Source organism: Staurois parvus, unplaced genomic scaffold, assembly GCF_062004578.1.
Source record: "Staurois parvus isolate SC_StPar_1 unplaced genomic scaffold, SC_StPar_1.0 ptg000195l, whole genome shotgun sequence".
NCBI classification, from domain to species: Eukaryota; Metazoa; Chordata; class Amphibia; order Anura; family Ranidae; genus Staurois; species Staurois parvus.
In genome coordinates this window covers 6,586,154-6,604,620 of record NW_028317991.1, presented here as the reverse complement: position 1 = coordinate 6,604,620, position 18,467 = coordinate 6,586,154, and the positions used below count along the sequence as shown (strand labels likewise).

At 40.5% G+C, this 18,467-nt stretch overlaps 1 protein-coding gene across 3 annotated transcripts in view; it reads left to right on the top strand.

The window, feature by feature from the left end:
- Positions 1-18,467, top strand: part of TTC3 (tetratricopeptide repeat domain 3) — a 192,774-nt gene that overhangs the window by 34,422 nt on the left and 139,885 nt on the right. For all 3 annotated transcript variants that reach the window (XM_089677913.1, XM_089677912.1, XM_089677911.1), the window contains 4 exons: positions 4,062-4,110; positions 5,649-5,781; positions 8,381-8,468; positions 10,380-10,433. In XM_089677913.1, the coding sequence (XP_089534039.1) occupies positions 4,062-4,110; positions 5,649-5,781; positions 8,381-8,468; positions 10,380-10,433 (324 nt within the window). The remainder of the gene's footprint in view (positions 1-4,061; positions 4,111-5,648; positions 5,782-8,380; positions 8,469-10,379; positions 10,434-18,467) is intronic.

Here is an 18,467-nt window from a genome sequence, read left to right as displayed (position 1 = left end):
AAAAAAATAATCGGTATATAATTTATGAAAACAGGCGGGGATCTTGAGTTAAGGAAATTCCCTATTAATTTTGATAAGTCAACTGATAATGCGAGAAGGGTGGGCTAACTCATTAATGAACCCCAAGGACTAAGACTGGGGTGCCATTAAAGTGCATGTGCGTGGAAAGGCAGGCGGCCCAATACTTTTGCAAATATAGTGTATAGTGAGATTGAATATAGTAATAGAAAAACCAAATTACGTAATTAGGCAAATATTCACTTCATGCAATAATAATAACACAATTGACATTTTTGATTAAAATGGTCCTGTGAAATCCACCATATACAAGGTAAGTTTTAATATGAACTCTTTTCCAGATGTTGATGGAAAGAAAAAAAAAGATCCTCGTCAACAGTTTTTTTTTGTCCTTTTTTAAGTCCGAGACATGGCCTCCATGCACACTGGGCGTTTTAATAACACTGGTAATGTTAGCTGTGTAAAGTATTTTTCAGCTTTTTTGAATTGGCATTTTGCTGCGTATTTTTCCGAGTTTGCGTTTTTAGCGGTTTTTTTTAGAGGTCCCCCCCCAAAAAAAAAAATGGGGTCCATAAAAAGTCCAAAAAAACGCTGTGTTTTCCCACATTTTTCAGCATTAGTGTTTTTACAACTCAAAAATTCCTCTAGAAACCCACTAGTTTTGGGGGTTTTTTTTACAGCCAAAAAAAACGATCACAGTCTGTGTGCATGAACACATAGGATAACATGCTGGAGAGTTTACTGGCTGTAGAAAAAGACGTCATAGGCCAAAAACAGCCCCTGAAAGAGACGTCAAAGGCCAAAAACAGCTGCTGTAAAAAACGTCCCATGTGCAGGATCATTCCTTATCTCATGACTGTCTGGTACAACCATACCCTCAAATTTACAACCTGGGAAAGTATTGTGTAAGAAACTAAGAATGTCTGATGTTAGTCTTTGTTCAGAAACCTTGAACTTAGGTTCATCTTGTGTACTAATAGAATATAAAGAACAAAATGGCTTCCAGCAGGCCCATCTTACATTATGCAGAGATAAGTTCAGGCCTTACAGTGAGCACGGAATATTTCCGACAAAGCTTCATGTGGAGTTTGAAGGAGCGAAGCATTTCACCTCCTTCCATTCAAGTCTAGGGTAATGCACATGCATTTTGTTTTTTGGAAATAAAAAAATCGGTGTTTGTGGTGCATTTTTAACTTTCGTCCAAAACGGCAAAAACACGCTTATACCGTTTTGGGAGCGTGTTCAATGCAAGTCAAACACACATAGTCATGCGTGTTTAACAAAATATTTGTTAATTTGTTCTGCGCTTTAAAAGTTACCAATTTGAGTCAAGCAAGAACAAGTCCAAAAGCGCACTTTCTGGGCACACTTTATCAACCTCAGCTACACGCAGTGTAAAAGTGATGGGTTCCGGCTGTCGGACTGGGACTTGTGTCCCACTCCTGGAACAAAAAGGTCGTGCGGAGTGCCGCTTAGCCATTCACAGGGAGCTTTGTGTTTTATGGTGGAGAGGCAGGCTGATGACGTTTCATCTTTGCATCAGCAAATCAGAGGAAACTTTGCATTCATTCATAGAATACAAAACGTCATGTGAACGACTGAGCAGCACTCAAATCGATTTAGTTCCGTGAGTTGGAAAGGAAGTTCTGGTAACACTGCTGAACACAGCGCTGTATACTGTATGTAGCTGAGGCTTCATACAGCTCATTCAGTGCTCCCAGCTAGCACACCTGTTAGTGCAGTAAATAGTTTGGGTCAGCTTGGCTCAAACAAACTATTTAAAGGAAAATAAACCTGAAGTTATTCTTTCAGCATCATAAGCCAGCACATCAGAGGTTAAAATTAAACATGAGGACTGTAATCATATTCTGCATATTTAACACCCTTTTTCCAAATGCATATGGTTTAGTCAGATGTACAGTATTCCCAGCATGTGATGAGACCTGATTCACCCGTATTGGCAAGCTGTCAAGAGATGGCTTCTAGTTTTTATTATAAAGTTTTTTTTTTTTTTTTTTTTTTTTTCTTGCTCCCCCACTGGAAGTTTTGGGGATGCAGTTGAGGGAAATAGACAACATTCATATTTTGAAGTGATATATATTTTTGCAGCAAACTTATAAACAAAAAAACACCTTAGTATTGCTAATAAGCAAGGCGCTAGAGGTAATCTAGAGTTACTAGCAGAGTTTATTACTACTTTGACTCCTAACTCCAGACCTGTTCTTTACAAAGTTGGGACAGGTTTTAACCCTTACCTATTCTATCTAAAATTTAGGCTGTAGGTCGGTATTCTTTTTATGTTCATGAAAAGGCTGTTGATTTTCAAAAGGTTATAATAGGACTCTGCAATGTGGCCATTTGTGGTGCATTCTTCTATTTAACCACTTCCCGTCCGGCCCATGTATATAAACAGCCGCAAGGGAGCAGTGCAGGGGCGGGTAGCTGTTTATAAAGGTCTCCCCGTTCCCTGCTTGTGCACGCTCCCTGGGAGCACGCAGCACCGCAACCTGGTGCCTGCTGTGTCCTCCGGACACAGTGTAACACTGATCGTTGTAGGGGACCTCTGTGTGAGGTCCCGATCATGTGATCACTGATTGGCCAATCAGTGATCACATGAAGAGTGGTAAGCAAGATGTCACTTCTGACATCATTGCTTACTACGTGTGAAATCTGTGAATGATCAGAGAGATCACATGGTACAAGGCTATTCACAAGTGCCTTGTACCATGTGACAAGCTGTGACCAATCACGGCTCGCACAGTATTTCTCAATGGCTGCAAGAATGCAGCCACAGAGAAGGAGAAATGATTGCTTTTACAGCCTTTTTGGGTGTAAAAGCAATCGGTGTTTAAAAAAAAAAAAAAAAATAATCACCCCCCACAAGTAGTACAGTGTCACTATGCTAGGGTGACAGTATGTAAAAAAAAAAAAAAAGTAATAATATAAAAATGTAAAAACAAATTTAGAAAAATTATAATTTTTGGTTATAAACTAATTTGGGTTTTTTTTTTTTTTACTAAAAAGATAACTGAATACATTTTGACCAAGATTTATCAAGAAAGATTATTTGCAAAATTTTATAAGAAAAACACTTTTTATCAAAATGTTTGGACTTTTTCCATTTATATAGCAAAAAAAAAAATTCCGGTGGTGAATAAATACCACCAAAAGTTTTATCTGTCTCAAAAAATGCTAAATTCATATGGGTACAGTGTTGCATGACAGCGCAATTGTCATTCAAAGTGTGACAGAACTGAAAGCTGAAAATTGGCCTGGACAGGAAGGGGGTGAAAGTGTCCGGACTTGAAGTGGTTAAAGCTGAAGTTTTAATTTCCTTATTTTGACTTTTCTGATTCCCCTCACCCTGGGGCGGACTGACCATTTACCACTTGGGCACTGCCCGAGGGCCTGGGGTCAGTAGGGGGCCCCATGAGATGCCCCTGGTACCTTTTTCATAGGCTTTTTTGGTGTGGTTTGAGTATGGGCGAGAACACGGGCCCCATGATTTCCTATTGCCTGGGGGCCCCCTGGGTTCTCAGTCCGTCCCTGCTCTCACCTCATCAAAATGCACGATATACCTTATTTTAGACCCAGAATGCTGTACATGGCTTTCTGAAAACATCACAGCACCCTGCCTCATTACTCCTCTGAAGGACCATAAGCCCTGATGCATGCAGCGGGCTGACTCTTAATCAAATATTGAAATGCGTTAATGAGTGGATATCGGTCTGAAGGGGTGGGCGGTCATATGCAGACTGTATATGCATGTAGACCACCAAAGGTAACACCTGCATGTGATGCTGAGCCTCCATGATTGAAAAAGCTGAAATCCAATGAATGAAAGGGATGGGTCAGGGACAGTAAAACTGTGGAGGAAAGTGCTATATAATGCTGGATGTCTTCCAATCAGGAAGTAAAGTGGATTCTATCTGATTGCGGCAGTTTCTAACGCATGTTGTTAGAAGCTCACAGTGTGCAGAAAAATTGACGTAAGCAATTTCAGTGCAAGAGAGGAGCCTGACTGAGTTTCATCTTTCTTTCAGGGTCATCATAAGAAGCCTGTTGAGCCTTTCATCGATCTTGTAAGAAAAGGTAAGCTTTCTGCTTGCAGTATTGCTGTGCCAAGTTGCAACGTTTACTGAAATTGTCATTTTGTGTGGAGATATTTAGTAAGGGAAAGACTACAGCTAATCTTTCTGAAGGTATCTAAAATGTGCATTTTTTTGTTAAGAGTTCTTTGCAGTCCCGTATGTCTGTAACAATAGCAATACTAAGTTGTTAGGCTGAAGGGGAGTCAGAAGGGCTCCACTGCAAATGAGAAGAGGTGAAACCAGTGAATGTATTATTATTATTATACAGTATTTATAAAGCGCCAATAGTTCGCTCAGCGCTGTACATTAGAGGGGGAGAGAGGTATATGGGAGTTGCCATTGCTTGCTTGCTTATCTGAAGTTGACCTTCTTTTTGATTCACATCTTAAGTTGTCCATGGATGGATCAAATCCCTGCTGAACCGGCCAAGATTCAATCCATCTATGGACATGCTGGTTGTACTGAAGTCGTTCGACCGATCATACAACCAGCCTTTCTGATTTTTCATGTGATCACTGCCGACAGCTATAGCCTCCTGTGATAATTCACGTGTTCTACCGTAAGGGAAGTCTCCCCACTAGCAGAATAGCTCTGCGTGCGGGATTCCCCCATCACCACTGATCATGCTACTGGTGGAATTGAGCAATTTTCTTTCCACCTGTAGAGGAAGGAAAGAAAATCGCATAATCTATGGGCTGCTTTAGTGAGTGACTGACCTGGAGAAAGCATGGATAGTTGGGGCACCTATTTTGAATGTATTTGTCCCAAGGCATTGATTTACCAATTCGTGAAGATGAGTATGGCAACCTTGGAATTCGTACCTTCAAAAACAAGTCGGCAATGACATCCAGTTGAACTGGATAGAATGAAATGCATAGAATGCATGAAGGTAAAAAACATTGAGCCTTTACAACCACTTAAAATTATTGCAGATAAAAGCACAGAAGAATAGGATATTTTTAAATGCTGAGTATTTTTTCTTTTCTTTCCATAAATGACTTTGAAACCCCCACCCCTGTAATGTGCCTCTGAACTTTATAGTAAATTTGACTACCCCAGAAAGAGACAATTCCTCAGCATGGCCCCTAGTTCCCTGCACATCAAAGCTCTCTTTTGGGGGTCTTATTACTATCTGTGCTGGCTGCTGACATCACATCCAAGAGGGCGGTACCCAATAGCAGTCTCAGAGCTTTCGGATGTCTACACAAGGGAGGTTTTTACAGGTAAATGAAATGCCGAAATACATTAAATGGACATATACAGTATTTTATGGAAAGATTTTTGTTAAAATGCTGAAACAAGAATCGCTTAATAGTGTGTCAGCTGCCATACACAGAGAAGGCAATGTTAAGAGTTGCTTAGTTAGTAAGCTAGGTGGGGTAATGATTTGAGCAGGGGGAACAGATCCTAAAATCTGCATGATTTAAATCTAGTGCTAGCTTTATTTTTTTTTTTTTTTGTTTTTTTTTCTTTGTATTATAAATCCTGGCTTTTTAACCCTTTCTTTTAATTCTTTTTTTTTTTTTTGTTTTCACATAGTTGAACCAGTCACCTTCTGGTTTTCTCACACAAGTGCAGATCGAATAGAGAATTGTGAGCTAATGAAGATGTATATGTTATGGCCCGTTTTCATGCATGCTTCAAACAACACAACAACATGTTTGCGGACTAGGTGAGTTGCTTCTTTGTTGGATCTTTTCAGCATCTCAGCTCAAGTTCACTATGAGAACAGCCAAATGTAAAATTACTGATATTTGCAGCCCTGCCTGGACTTGGTATGATGGTGAACTGGTTTTATCTTTGCTGTTTGAAAAACTAGTGTCGCAAGCTCCTGCTTCTCCGTTTACGGTCTTTGTGACGTGTTAAAGCAGAGCTAAACTTACATTTCATTCAATGGTCCCTGTCTTATGCTGGCTCTGGCATCTTCTACTGCAGTGGTTCTCAACCTGTGGGTCGCAACCCCTTTGGGGGTCGAACGACCCTTTCACAGGGGTCGCCTAAGACCATCGGAAAACACATATTTCCGATGTCTAAAGAGCAGCTACTGTGTAGAAAGCAGCTGCTGTGTAGAAAGCAGCTGCTGTGTAGAAAGCAGCTGCTGTGTAGAAAGCAGCTGCTGTGTAGAAAGCAGCTGCTGTGTAGAAAGCAGCTGCTGTGTAGAAAGCAGCTGCTGTGTAGAAAGCAGCTGCTGTGTAGAAAGCAGCTGCTGTGTTGAAAGCAGCAGTATTGGAGGTAAAACGACACTCATGAATTATAATTACTGGGTAAATAATTTTATGGTTGGGGGTCACCACAACATGAGGAACTGTATTAAAGGGTCACGGCATTAGGAAGGTTGAGAACCACTGGACTACTGGGTGCCAGCCTTAACCATCTGCATTGGCTGGTGTGGGATGATGGCACTCATATGCATGCATAGGAGTCAGTCATCCTGGCACACAGGGACAGTTTAAGCTGAGCTGTGAATCCTCAGCTCATTTTACATACCGGAGAATGCTGCAAACAAGCAGGTAGGTGTATTTTATTGCAGAAGAGACATTCCTTGTTTTTTCTGCAGTAAATAGCCTGCCTACGTAGTTTGTAACAGCAAGTGTTTAGTTCTGCTTTACGATAAGAAACCAAATGGAGTCAGAAGTTATTACAGCATGATCTGTTGAACTACAACATGTGAACTGTGGGCTATATATCGTCGTGTTCTGAGAGCTATTGTTTTTCACGAGACACCACTTGGGAGAGAGATGAAGTGGTGATTCAGTGTGCATTGATGTTAGAAACAAAATGTTAGAAACAAATGTACATCTCCTCACTGGGGTAACTGATAGCAGAAAGAAACTTGTACTTTGCCTAACAAGGGACTGCAGAAGCCTGCATAGTTAATATATACACTCACCGGCCACTTTATTAGGTACACCAGTTCGATTGCTTGGTAACACAAATTGCTAATCCGCCAATCACATGGCAGAAACTGCATTTAGGCATCTAGACCTGGTGAAGACGACTTGCTAAAGTTCAAACCAAGCATCAGAATGGGGAAGAAAGGGGATTTAAGTGACTTTGAACGTGGCATGGTGGTTGGTGCCAGATGGGCTGGTCTGAGTATTTCATAAACGTCTGATCTATTGGGAGTTTCACGCACAACGATCTCTAGGGTTTACAGAGAATGGTCCAAAAAAGAGAAAATAAGTGGCAGTTGTGGGATGAAAATACCTTGTAGATGTCAGAGAAGAATGGGCACACTTGTTCGAGGTGATAGAAAGGTAACAGTAACTCAAATAACCACTTGTTACAACCAAGGTATGCAGAATACCATCTCTGATTGCACAACACATCAAACCTTGAAGCAGATGGGCTACTGCAGCAGATGATGACACCGGATGTCACTCCTGTCAGCTAAGAACAGGAAACCGAGGCTACAACTTGCACAGGCTCACCAAAAGTGGATGATAGAAGATTTAAAAAATGTTGCCTGTTCTGATGAACTTTGATTTCACCTATGACATTCAGATGGTCGGGTCAGAATTTGGCGTAAACAACAGGAAAGCATGGATTCATCCTGCCTTGTATCAACAGTTCAGGATGGTGGTGGTGGTGTAATAGTGTGGGGGATATTTTATTGGCACACTTTGAGTCCCTTAATACTAAGTGAGCACAGTTTAAACCCCACGGCCTGCCTGAGTATTTTTGCTGACCATGTCCATCCCTCTATGACTCCAGTGTCCCCATCTTCTGATGGCTCCTTCCAGCACCATGTCACAAAGGTTAGATCATTTCAAACTAGTTTCTTGAACATGACACTGAGCTCACTGTACTCCAATGGCTCCACAGTCACCAGATCTCAATCCAGTAGAGCACCTCTGAGATGTGGTGGAATGGGAAAATCGCATCACGTATGTGCAACCGACAAATCTGCAGCAACTGCGTGATGCTATCATGTCAATATGGACCAAAATCTCTGCAGAATGTTTCCAGCACCTTGTAAAATCTGTGCCACAAAGAATGAAGGCAGTTCTGAAGGCAAAAGGGGGTCCAACCCGGTACAAGCAAGCTGTACCCAATATAGTGGTCGGTGTGTAAATGTGCCTTCTCCTATATACCCATATGGTTATACATGGAAACAAATTTATAAACAACATTAATACTTTCGTAAATCAATCGCACCACTTTCACATGTAATTAGGAAACTTTTAAGAATTCAAAAATATGAATTGTTCCTTTCAAGATGCTCCTACATAAAGGCACAATTTAATCTGTTATTATGTTGTGTTTTTCAGAGAACCACATAGTTTAGAGATGACAATAAAAGAGTTAAACTTTATTGAGCTATTAGAAGATCTTGCTGAGCTGTATAAGAAAGTATCGGTAAGTTGGCATCTAACTGTATTCAGTAAATTTTAATCTGTACCTTTTTTTCTAGGCCAGGCTGGCTGTTAGGTTGGCTAGTTTTTAAGCCTTTTTTTTTTTTTTTTTATTAAAAATGTAAATTGACATATAAAGGCTATCATAACCACTGTATAACCAAACGTATGTGGATACCCCTTCAAGTTTTTGCACTTAGGTTTTTTCAGTAGAATGTATTACATGTTACAGCAAGCAAAGACATTCTAGACAGCATTGATTCCTTTCCAACCTTGTGGTAAGTCTTTGTGGGGGAAGCCTCAGCCCCCTTTCTGTTCCAGCATGACTGTGCCCCTGTTAACAAAGCCAGTTTGCATTAACCCCTTCAGGACTGGCCACTGCACTCATACTGCATAAGGGTGACCCCGCTGCACTAAATCACATACAGGTATTTGATTTGGTATTTTGATACACTACAAGCTGATCAGCGGGTCCTGGCCAGTGATTTAAGGCTGGGACTCGCTGATCAGCTGAGCGAATGACAGAAGAGAGCCCTGTGTTGGTAAACAACACAGAGCTCTCTACAAACAGCAGTGATGTGCCGTTTTTTTTTTTTCTCTCCCTGCAAAGCTTAGGGAAAACAGAACACATAGTAAACATTGTATGCACACAGCTAACCCTTTGCCTGTAATTGTTAACCCCTTCCCAGCTAGTGTCATTCGTACAGTAACAGTGTATATTATCAGCACTGATCACTGTATTAGTGTCACTGGAGATGTCAGTCATTTCCCACTCAGTGTCAGATTGCCCACTGTGCTTCACAGTCCCACTTTAAGTCGCTGATCACCGCCATTACTAGTGTATAATAAAAATTCCAGTATGTATACCATAGTTTGTAAATGCTGATGCATTTTGAGGACTTACCTCTTCCTCAGAGCCCTCTTCCTTAAAGCTCAGAGGAAGAGGCAAGTCCTCGAAACGTGTCAGCCTATTGGATGTCTTTACTCTCTATTGAGGACTGTTACTCAGCGCGGTGTTGACCCAGCTGTTCTTTATGATGTGCCTTGACCACATTGTCGTTTGTGAGTACAACACCTACTTTATTTTTTATTAAACATTTTTATGGTAATGCACTAGGCCTGTGCGTCCTCTGTTTGCTCTTTCCTCATTCAGTATATTTGGATTCCCCCGGTCTATTTGAGGGCAGCAAGGTGTGCATGTTCCAGGACATTCTTAATGTGGTTGTAGCCTGCATCAAGTCCATCCCCAAGCGCAGGAGCATTTGTGTTTGCTGCTTCTTCGCATCTGAACATACCTGAGCTCATCCCTAATGTTGATTGGAGGAGAGAGCAGAATAAAGTGGTTTTAAGCCTCAGACATGAAATATGACCATATAACTATATTCCTCTATAGTGTGTAATTGTCTGAATCCAGAGCACTAAATGTCATTTCTGTCTGCTGCCTCATTCCTCTGCTATCAGCATGAGTCACTTCTGACAAGTTTTCCTGACACCAAGAAAAAAATATGGTGACAGAGGATGGACCTCCAACTGGTTGACAGCCTCAGCTCCTGTTCCTGTGAGCTGTGTGTAGGGGGGTGTGTCCCTTCCCTCCAATCAGCTGTCAGAACTTTCCTCACTGCGCCCTGCAGATTGTAATTTCAGGTCTCCGCCCCCTTTTTTCTGAACTCTCGGGTAAGCTTTAAAAATTCAGAACTTTGGATGTGTTGAACAGAATACCTCAGAAAAACAGGTACAACTTGTGTAGGAGGATTTGTTTCATCTCAGTGTATCACATGATGCCAAGCACTTCACTGGATATGTTTCAGCGTTTACAACCACTTTAAACTAGTCTATAACTTTTAGCTACTGTAGTCTTCCAAATAGACTCTCTTTGTTATTACACTGACTGTTGCTTCTGTTTCCAATGTTCCAGGAGCAGCGGCCTTTGGTGGAGGAAGCGTTCAAAATTGGATGGAAAATGGAAAAAGTAATGTGGTCATTAATATAGTTTTCTTTCATTCTTTCTCTTGATGTGTTTTTTGTTTTTTTGTTCGTTTGACACAAATCTGGAACACTGTAGTTTGGCCTTGACTGTTTTGTAGACGAGACCCCCATCCATACTGTAATTGTAATCCATTTTGTTGCAAAATTAATGGTGGAGATTAAAAGAAATGTAATTTATTGGTGGGGTCGACAGGCTAAGTAAATCGCTATCATATGGAAATGTGTGGATAGGCAGCAGTAATAAAATAACCCAAACCTCAACACAAATGATTGCTCAGTGGGAATGGTTTTGTTTCAGCCCATCTTTTTGCCCTAATATTTTCTGTTTATCAGACCTCAATAACAAAATGGTAAGTTGTACTAGAGAACACTTATTGCCCAAGCATCCTTATCATACATCATCATCAATATTATCCATCCATTCATCATCCACTTATCCATCCATTCAGCATCCATCCATCATTTTATTATCCCGCCATGCATTCTTCATCTATCCATCATTTATATATCATCCATTCATCATCACATCAGTATTTGCTGATTGTATGTGATAGTACATTGAAATACACATGCTGAGGTAGACTAATGAAAGAAATTAATATCTTGCTGTTCATGTGTACAAATGATGGAAAATGGCCATTTAATTACAATGGTTTCTGTCTCACAAACCTTCAAGTCATTTTCTTTGTTTGCAATATAACCCCCAGCTAAATTACTTTTACATTGTTAAAGCATTGTGTACCAATACATCTCTTAGCCTGTAGCTGCCACTCACCAACAGTAAATTTACTGTGGGTGGGAAGCAAGTGGTTAACCTCACTTTCTTTCCAACTGACAACGGTTTACCAGAAAGGAAGTGAGGGGAAAAATCTGCAACAGGCCCACAGCACAAGAGGTTCTAGACTTCCCCTTCTCCACTAAAAAAAAAAATACTCTATTACAAAAATACATTTTTTTTCTGTCTGTGGTGCTGTTTGAAAGTTCCTATGTGTTCCTAACAATATCACAAGTGTAATAAAAGTGCCACACCCTTAATACTTTAAAAGCAGCAATTCCACCTCAAAGAAACCAAATAAATTTCTTAGTGCTATAACTTAAATAAAGGAATGCGCTAAAACCACAAACTATTCCTAATTTAGTATAGAAACATTAGTGCAAAAGATATATATATATATATATATATATATCAATTAATATCAAAAAATATCAAAATTATGTGCAAAACTATTTTTTAGTGCATAAGTAATTTAAATAATTAAATTTGTGAATATAAAAATTGTCCAATTTTGAATTTCTTCAAATGTCCAAACAAATCCTTTTCAAATTCAAGTGCTCTCAAAGAAATTGTGCCAAAATCCACCACCAAAGTAAAGTTGGGTAACTCACCAGAGCTCCATGCTGATCAATCTCTAGATCAGCAAAAAACGATTTTTGCTCTGGGAGCAGATGCAATAAATCAACTTCTCAGGTGTGATGATCAATAGCTACACAATCATCCATAAGGTAGGTATCCACCACTCAATATAACGATTCCAGGAGCATTATATCACTCTCTCTTTTTATATCTCTCCACCGAGGTCATGTTTGGGAATGAAAGAAAAAATCATGGTGCAGCCAGTTTTTTTATAAAAATATCCAACAATTTAAAAAAGATTTATTGCATCTGTTCCCAGAGCAAAAAGCGTTTTTTGCTGATCTAGAGATTGATCAGCATGGAGCTCTGGTGAGGTACCCAACTTTACTTTGGTGGTGAATTTTGGCACAATTTCTTTGAGAGCACTTGAATTTGAAAAGGATTTGTTTGGACATTTGAAGAAATTCAAAATTGAACAATTTTTATATTCACAAATTTAATTATTTAAATTACTTATGCACTAAAAAATAGTTTTGCACATAATTTTGAGATTTTTTGATATTAATTGAGAATAGATATATATATCTTTTGCACTAATGTTTCTACACTAAATTGGGAATAGTTTGTGGTTTTAGCGCATTCCTTTATTTAAGTTTAACCTATGTGTTCCTGTCTGGTAAAATGTTAGCCATAGAGGAAGTGAGTGGAAATCTCTCTGAGGGCTCTTCCACACAGGCAACCTGAGCCCATTCAGCATAACGCCCGGCTTATTACCTCCACCCAGGTAGTCCAGATGCAGAGTACAGGCATGAATTGGTGTGCTCTGCTATACTCCTGTATAGAACGGTGCTATCGAAACATGGCTACAGTATATGGGCATGTGAACAAAAAATAGAAACAAAGTATACATATGTACAACTGCATGCACCAACCAAAAATGTATATAGGTAACACCAAAGAGGCACTAACCTATAGAAAGCAGACTCACAAGGAAACCAACTGTAGCATATTGTGAAAAAATTTAAAAAAAACAAACCTTTATTAAATACAGATCACATATAAAAAATTATTCACCATCAAAAGGCGAATATAAGTGAATTTTCCCAAACCACTTTTAAAAAAGGGGCTGGCAACATTGTCACCTCAATATTTCCCCATTTGAGCCGGGCTGTCACATGCTACAGTCATACCCACATGCACCGTTTAGGAGATATTCTCTAGCTCTGCAGCCGGTGACGTCACCAGTGCATGTGCGCTGTGCCACGATCGTGGCTCCCTTGAGCATACGCAGGAATGATATCATGTGTCCATTCAAGTGGCCACAGCCCACAAAACTGGAAGACCAGGTGAAGATGGAAGCTGTCAGCACTGAATGCTTTATGGGGCAAGTTTTTCAAAACTTTGTCTTGTGGAGACGGTCAGCTTGATAGCAGGCTATTGCAGACTGTCAACTGTTGTAGCAGAGCCGCCCCAGGCTCTGGAAAGATTCTGACAATATTGTTTGGATCCACCTAGCTGTCTAATGGCTGGTGCTACCTCTTAGCATGCAGCTCTGAGCCAGAACCAGCTCCACCTGCCCCTCTCCCTTGTCCAAGCTCCAAGCTCCACTGAGTGCTGGAAGACAGTGGAGAGACTGACAGTCGCTGTCGTTCGCTCCAAACAGACCAAGAACTGCGTGATCTTCGGTAGTGCGATTGCACATTTCTCAGGATTAGAGCCAAAATGGGAAAGCTGCAGCATTACACCGGTTTGTGTGTGTATATGTATATACAGGGATTGGACAAAATTATGGTAAAAAAAACTAAATATTTACCTAATATGGTGTTGGACCACCTTTTGGCATTGTAGACAGCCTGAATTCTCTTGGGAATTGACAAATAGAAGTGGATGATGGAACCTGATACCATTCTTCGTGCAAAAATCATTCTCATTCTCGCAGCGATGCTGGAGGCAGAAAATGTGCCCGAACCTTGTTCTCCAAAATTGACCATAGTGGCTTTTTGATATTGAGGTCTGGCGACTGCAGCACCTAAGGAAGGTGCAAGACTTCATCTGCATGCTCGTCAAACCACGATTTGATATCGCCAGCTGTGTAAATCGGAACATTAATATCTTGGTAAATCGTGCTGTCTTCGGGAATCGGTGTCTTCACCATAGGGTGCACATAGTTCGCCAAAATTTGTACATAGTGCCTGGCAGTGACTCTACCTTTCGGGGTTCTGATGGGGCCTGCAGAATACCAAGATATGGCTGCCCAAGCCATGATTGTGCCACCAAGATGTTTTTTACCATTGGCACAAGACACTCATGGTGTCCTGGTAAACTTGGAACGGTGTTTTTCACCTGTAAACACAGTGGTTGGGAACAGTGTGAAGCTCAATTCATGGGGCCATATTACAGTCTTCCATTGATCAATAGTCCACGATTTATGGATTCTGCACCACTCTCTCCTATTCTGAGCATTAATATTTGTCATTGGTAATTTTGCAAATGCAGCTCGCCCGTAAATGTTTTGCTTATGGAGTTCCCTCCGCACAGTTTGTGGACACTGGCTTTGGAAGACTGAGATTGAGCTCTGCAGTCACTTTTACAGCAGCTTTTTTTATTCTGGGTCACAATCCTGCTTAAAGTCCTTTGTCTCTTTTGGTCAGTTGACCATGTCGACTGCGCTTATTCTTATCAGACAACATTTTCCCGGTAACTGTATATGCCATCATAACCTTTGATAATGTACCTCCTAGATTGTAAGCTCGAAAGAGCAGGGCCCTCGAACCCCTCGCGTACTGTTTTGTTACTGTCTTGTCTCATGTTCTGTCCCCCTTGCTACTGTACAGCGCTGAGCATACCCTTTGGCGCTATATAAATACTGTATAATAAAATAATAATGTACCTCACGACACCACAAAATAATTGGAAACTTCAATCACATAGGCACCAGCTAAGTGGCACAAACAGTTTGCTCTCTTTGAAGCTCAGTAAGCCCTGACATGACTTTGTATTACTAGCAGTGCACAGAGTGAAAGAAGATGAGACTTCCCACCTGTTAGCTAGGTGTCTCATCACACAGCAGAAACAAAAGAATGTTACATCCCTTCCGTATATAACTTTTTTTTTTTATCTATATAATCCCCATACTGCTCCTACTTTGCTTGTGTGGATAGCATATACGAACCACAGTAGCACTTGAAAAAGCTAGAATCCATCTGATAAGACCTATTTATACCAATGGCGCTTTATAAATACTGTATAATAATAATCATTTCTAAAACTGGTTACAAAATTCTAGGACACAAAATAGTAATGAAAATAAGATCAGTTTGTGCACGATGTGACACTGGCCTTACATCCGTGGTATGCAAAGAATTTCATCTGGGTACACTCTGCCCGAGCAGTCTGACACCTCCATTCTGGGTTCACATTTGCTGTATCATGCATGCAGTTCTGTATCCAAAGATTGGTGGTCTCTGGCAGCGTAGGTGTCTGATGCAGAGTTACAAAGGTGTTTTATTTTTATTTAATTTTTTAAACTTATCACAAAAGTCAGCATGACTAGTCCAGCAGCACTTTTGTAATACTATGAGTGTAGTATACCAGTTTTTTTTTTTTTTTTTTTTTTAAATTTAACCACTTGCTGTCCAAGGCAATTTTCTAATATTACACACATGTTAAAACCAGCATGTTGCTAGAAAATGACATGCAACCCTGAAACAAGTTTTCTGAAAAGCTTCAGGCCCAGGAGAAAAAAATGTTGGCTGGTGCAATTTCACATATTTTCAAAGCCATTTATCCTACTTACATTTTAGGGGAAAAAACGCCTCTTATGTGATGGCTTTGGGCAGGAGACCAGTACTCTTTATGGAGACATCAGGGGTTTATTAGAACTCCAATGTCTCCTCTTCCCTCCAGTGCAGCTAATCAAGGGCAGATTGCTGTAGGGACATTAAAAGTGATTGGTTGGCTGTAGAGCTTCCCAGATTACATCTGTTGACAGTAAGGCAGCCATGAGCTTGATAACGCATTTGGGTTTTACCCTTTTACCATCAGGTCTGACCTGAGTTCGGGTCAGGTTTTTACACACACTCCCGGAGGCTGCAGTTTCTGCTTTGAGCTGTTTTTACTGCATTTCAAGGAAGTCTGATGCAAAATTTTACACCCCTCCCAGATTTTTTTAGAAGGAAGCTGCTATTAGGTTTTCAGTGACCCTGAACAAGTGCAACGTCTCTGCCTCTGAACTAGTACATAGGCCAGTGGTCAGGAGTATGCGATTCATCATGAGACTTCTGTACTTGTATACCCAGAGCTGTCTAGTTTCATTGCTTCAGGCTTCTGTGTGCTGCATTGTGTTACCCTGCGTTTCCTTGATCAGTTTCCATCCCTCTCTTCTTTTGTGTTTGGATTCCATAATCTGAGTGGGTGTGTATCAGAAAGCTGTTAGACTGGATGCCTGAGTCATTCTTGGCAGGAATTGAAAGTCTTAATGGATCGTTTTCCAGAACAAAGCATATTTGGAGCGATGCGATATGCTTGCAAAATTTTAAACTTTAATTCAATTATACAGTATTTAAAGAATGTTACCCTAACTTCTTATGTTCCTGATGTCTGTTTTACCATGTACTTGTAAACAGTCCCCTGTTTTTACCATTTCTTCCTTTGTGTGAAATACCTACTGATCTTGCCAGTCCCCCCTGCTTTCCTATTTCAAATTGACCAAACTAGGCATAAAAGCTTATCCAACCTAGCATAGTCTGTGGCTGTGCTGGGAGAACAGCATGTCTATCCTCCAATGGGCAAGACTTGTGCAGATTCCCCCCCCCCCCCAATAGCTGTTCACTGGGGAACATCAGTGTACTTTTTGTTTCTCCACCCCCAGCTCTCTAAATCCTGTATGCAGCTAAGAATAGAGGTTTTATGATCACTTATTTAATAAAAATAAAAGAAAAAAGAAAAGGTATTTACAATGGTTTTTATGTGTACAGTTGTGCTCAAAGGTTTGCATATCCTGGCAGAAATCATGAAATTCTGACATTAATATTGAAACTATGACGGATCATGCCCCAAAACTGTCTTTTATTTAAGGGTAGTGATTATACGAAGCTACTTATTATCATATAGTGGTTTAGCTCCTTTTTAAATCATGATTTATTTATTTCAGGCAGCGCTTTACATATATTGTAAATTCACATGCGTCCCTAACCCTCCAGGGGCATACAATCTAAGGTCCTTAACTCACATTCATACATACACATACTAGGGCCAATTTAGACAGGAGCCAATTAACCTACCAGCGTGTCTTTGGAGTGTGGGAGGAAACTGGATTACCCGGAGGAAACCCACGGAGGCACAGGGAAAATATGCAAACTCCAGGCAGGTGGTGCCATGATTGGGATTCAAACCAGAGACCCTAGTACTGCCAGGTGGAAATGCTAACCATTAAGCCACTGTAATAACAGAAATCACCAAAATGGCCCTGATCAACCGTTTACATACCCTGAAATGTTTGGCCTTGGTACAGACACACAAGGTGACAAGGGTAATATGGCAATTAAAGATTAATTTCCCACATCTGTGGCTTTTTAAATTGCAATTGGTGTATTTGTATAAATAGTCAATGAGCCTGTTTAGCTGTCATGTGGATACACTGAGCATGCTAGATACTGAGCAATGGGGAGGAAAAAAGAGCTTTCAAAAGACCTGCATAAAAAGGTAATGGAACTTTCTATAAAGATTGAAAAGGATGTAGAAAGAAATCCAAATTCTTGAATATGTCCATAAGAACGGTTCAATCACTTAAGAAGTGGAGCATTTGGGGATCTCTTGATACCAAGCCAAGGTCAGGTAGACCAAGAAAGATTGCATCCACAACTGCCAGAAGAACTGTTCAGCATACAAAGAAAAACCCACAGGTAACCTCAGGAAAAATACAGGCTGCTGTGGAAAAAGACGCACTGTGGTTGTTTCAAGGAGCACAATACAGTACTTGAACAAAAATGAGCTGCATGGTTGAGTTGCCAGAAAGAAGCCTTTACTGTGCCAATGTCACAAAAATCCTAGTTACAATATTCCTGAAAACACCTTGACACGCCTCACAGCTTCTGCCAAAATGTAATCTGGAGTGAGCTTTATGATCACAACCAAAAACGCTGTGTTTGTAGAGAGGTCAACAAGGTCTAAAGCGACAAGAATACCATCCCCACTGTGAATCGTGGTGGCTCACTGATGTTTTGGGAGTGTGTGAGCTTTAAAGGTGCAGTGAAAATTGATGGCAAGATGAATGCAGCATGTTATCAGAAAGTACTGACAGACAATTTGCATTCTTTAAACTCTAATGATGGAGATGTCAGACAATAATGCAATAAACGCAGAGCTTTACGTAAGCAAATTTTTCACACATTTCGGTTCACAGACATTAAAGCAAGTACATAAGCATATATGCATAATATAGTATGACATTGACAATCAAGGCCAAAGGCCACGTGTCTTCATATATTCGTATGAAACAAATAATGATTCAGAGAAGGATTGGGAGAAAGTGCTGTGGTCAGATGAGACCAAAATTGAGCTCTTTGGCATTAACTCAACTCGCCGTGTTTGGAGGAAGAAAAAAGCTGCCTATGACCCTAGGAACACCATCCCTACAGTCGAGCATGGAGGTGGAAACATGCT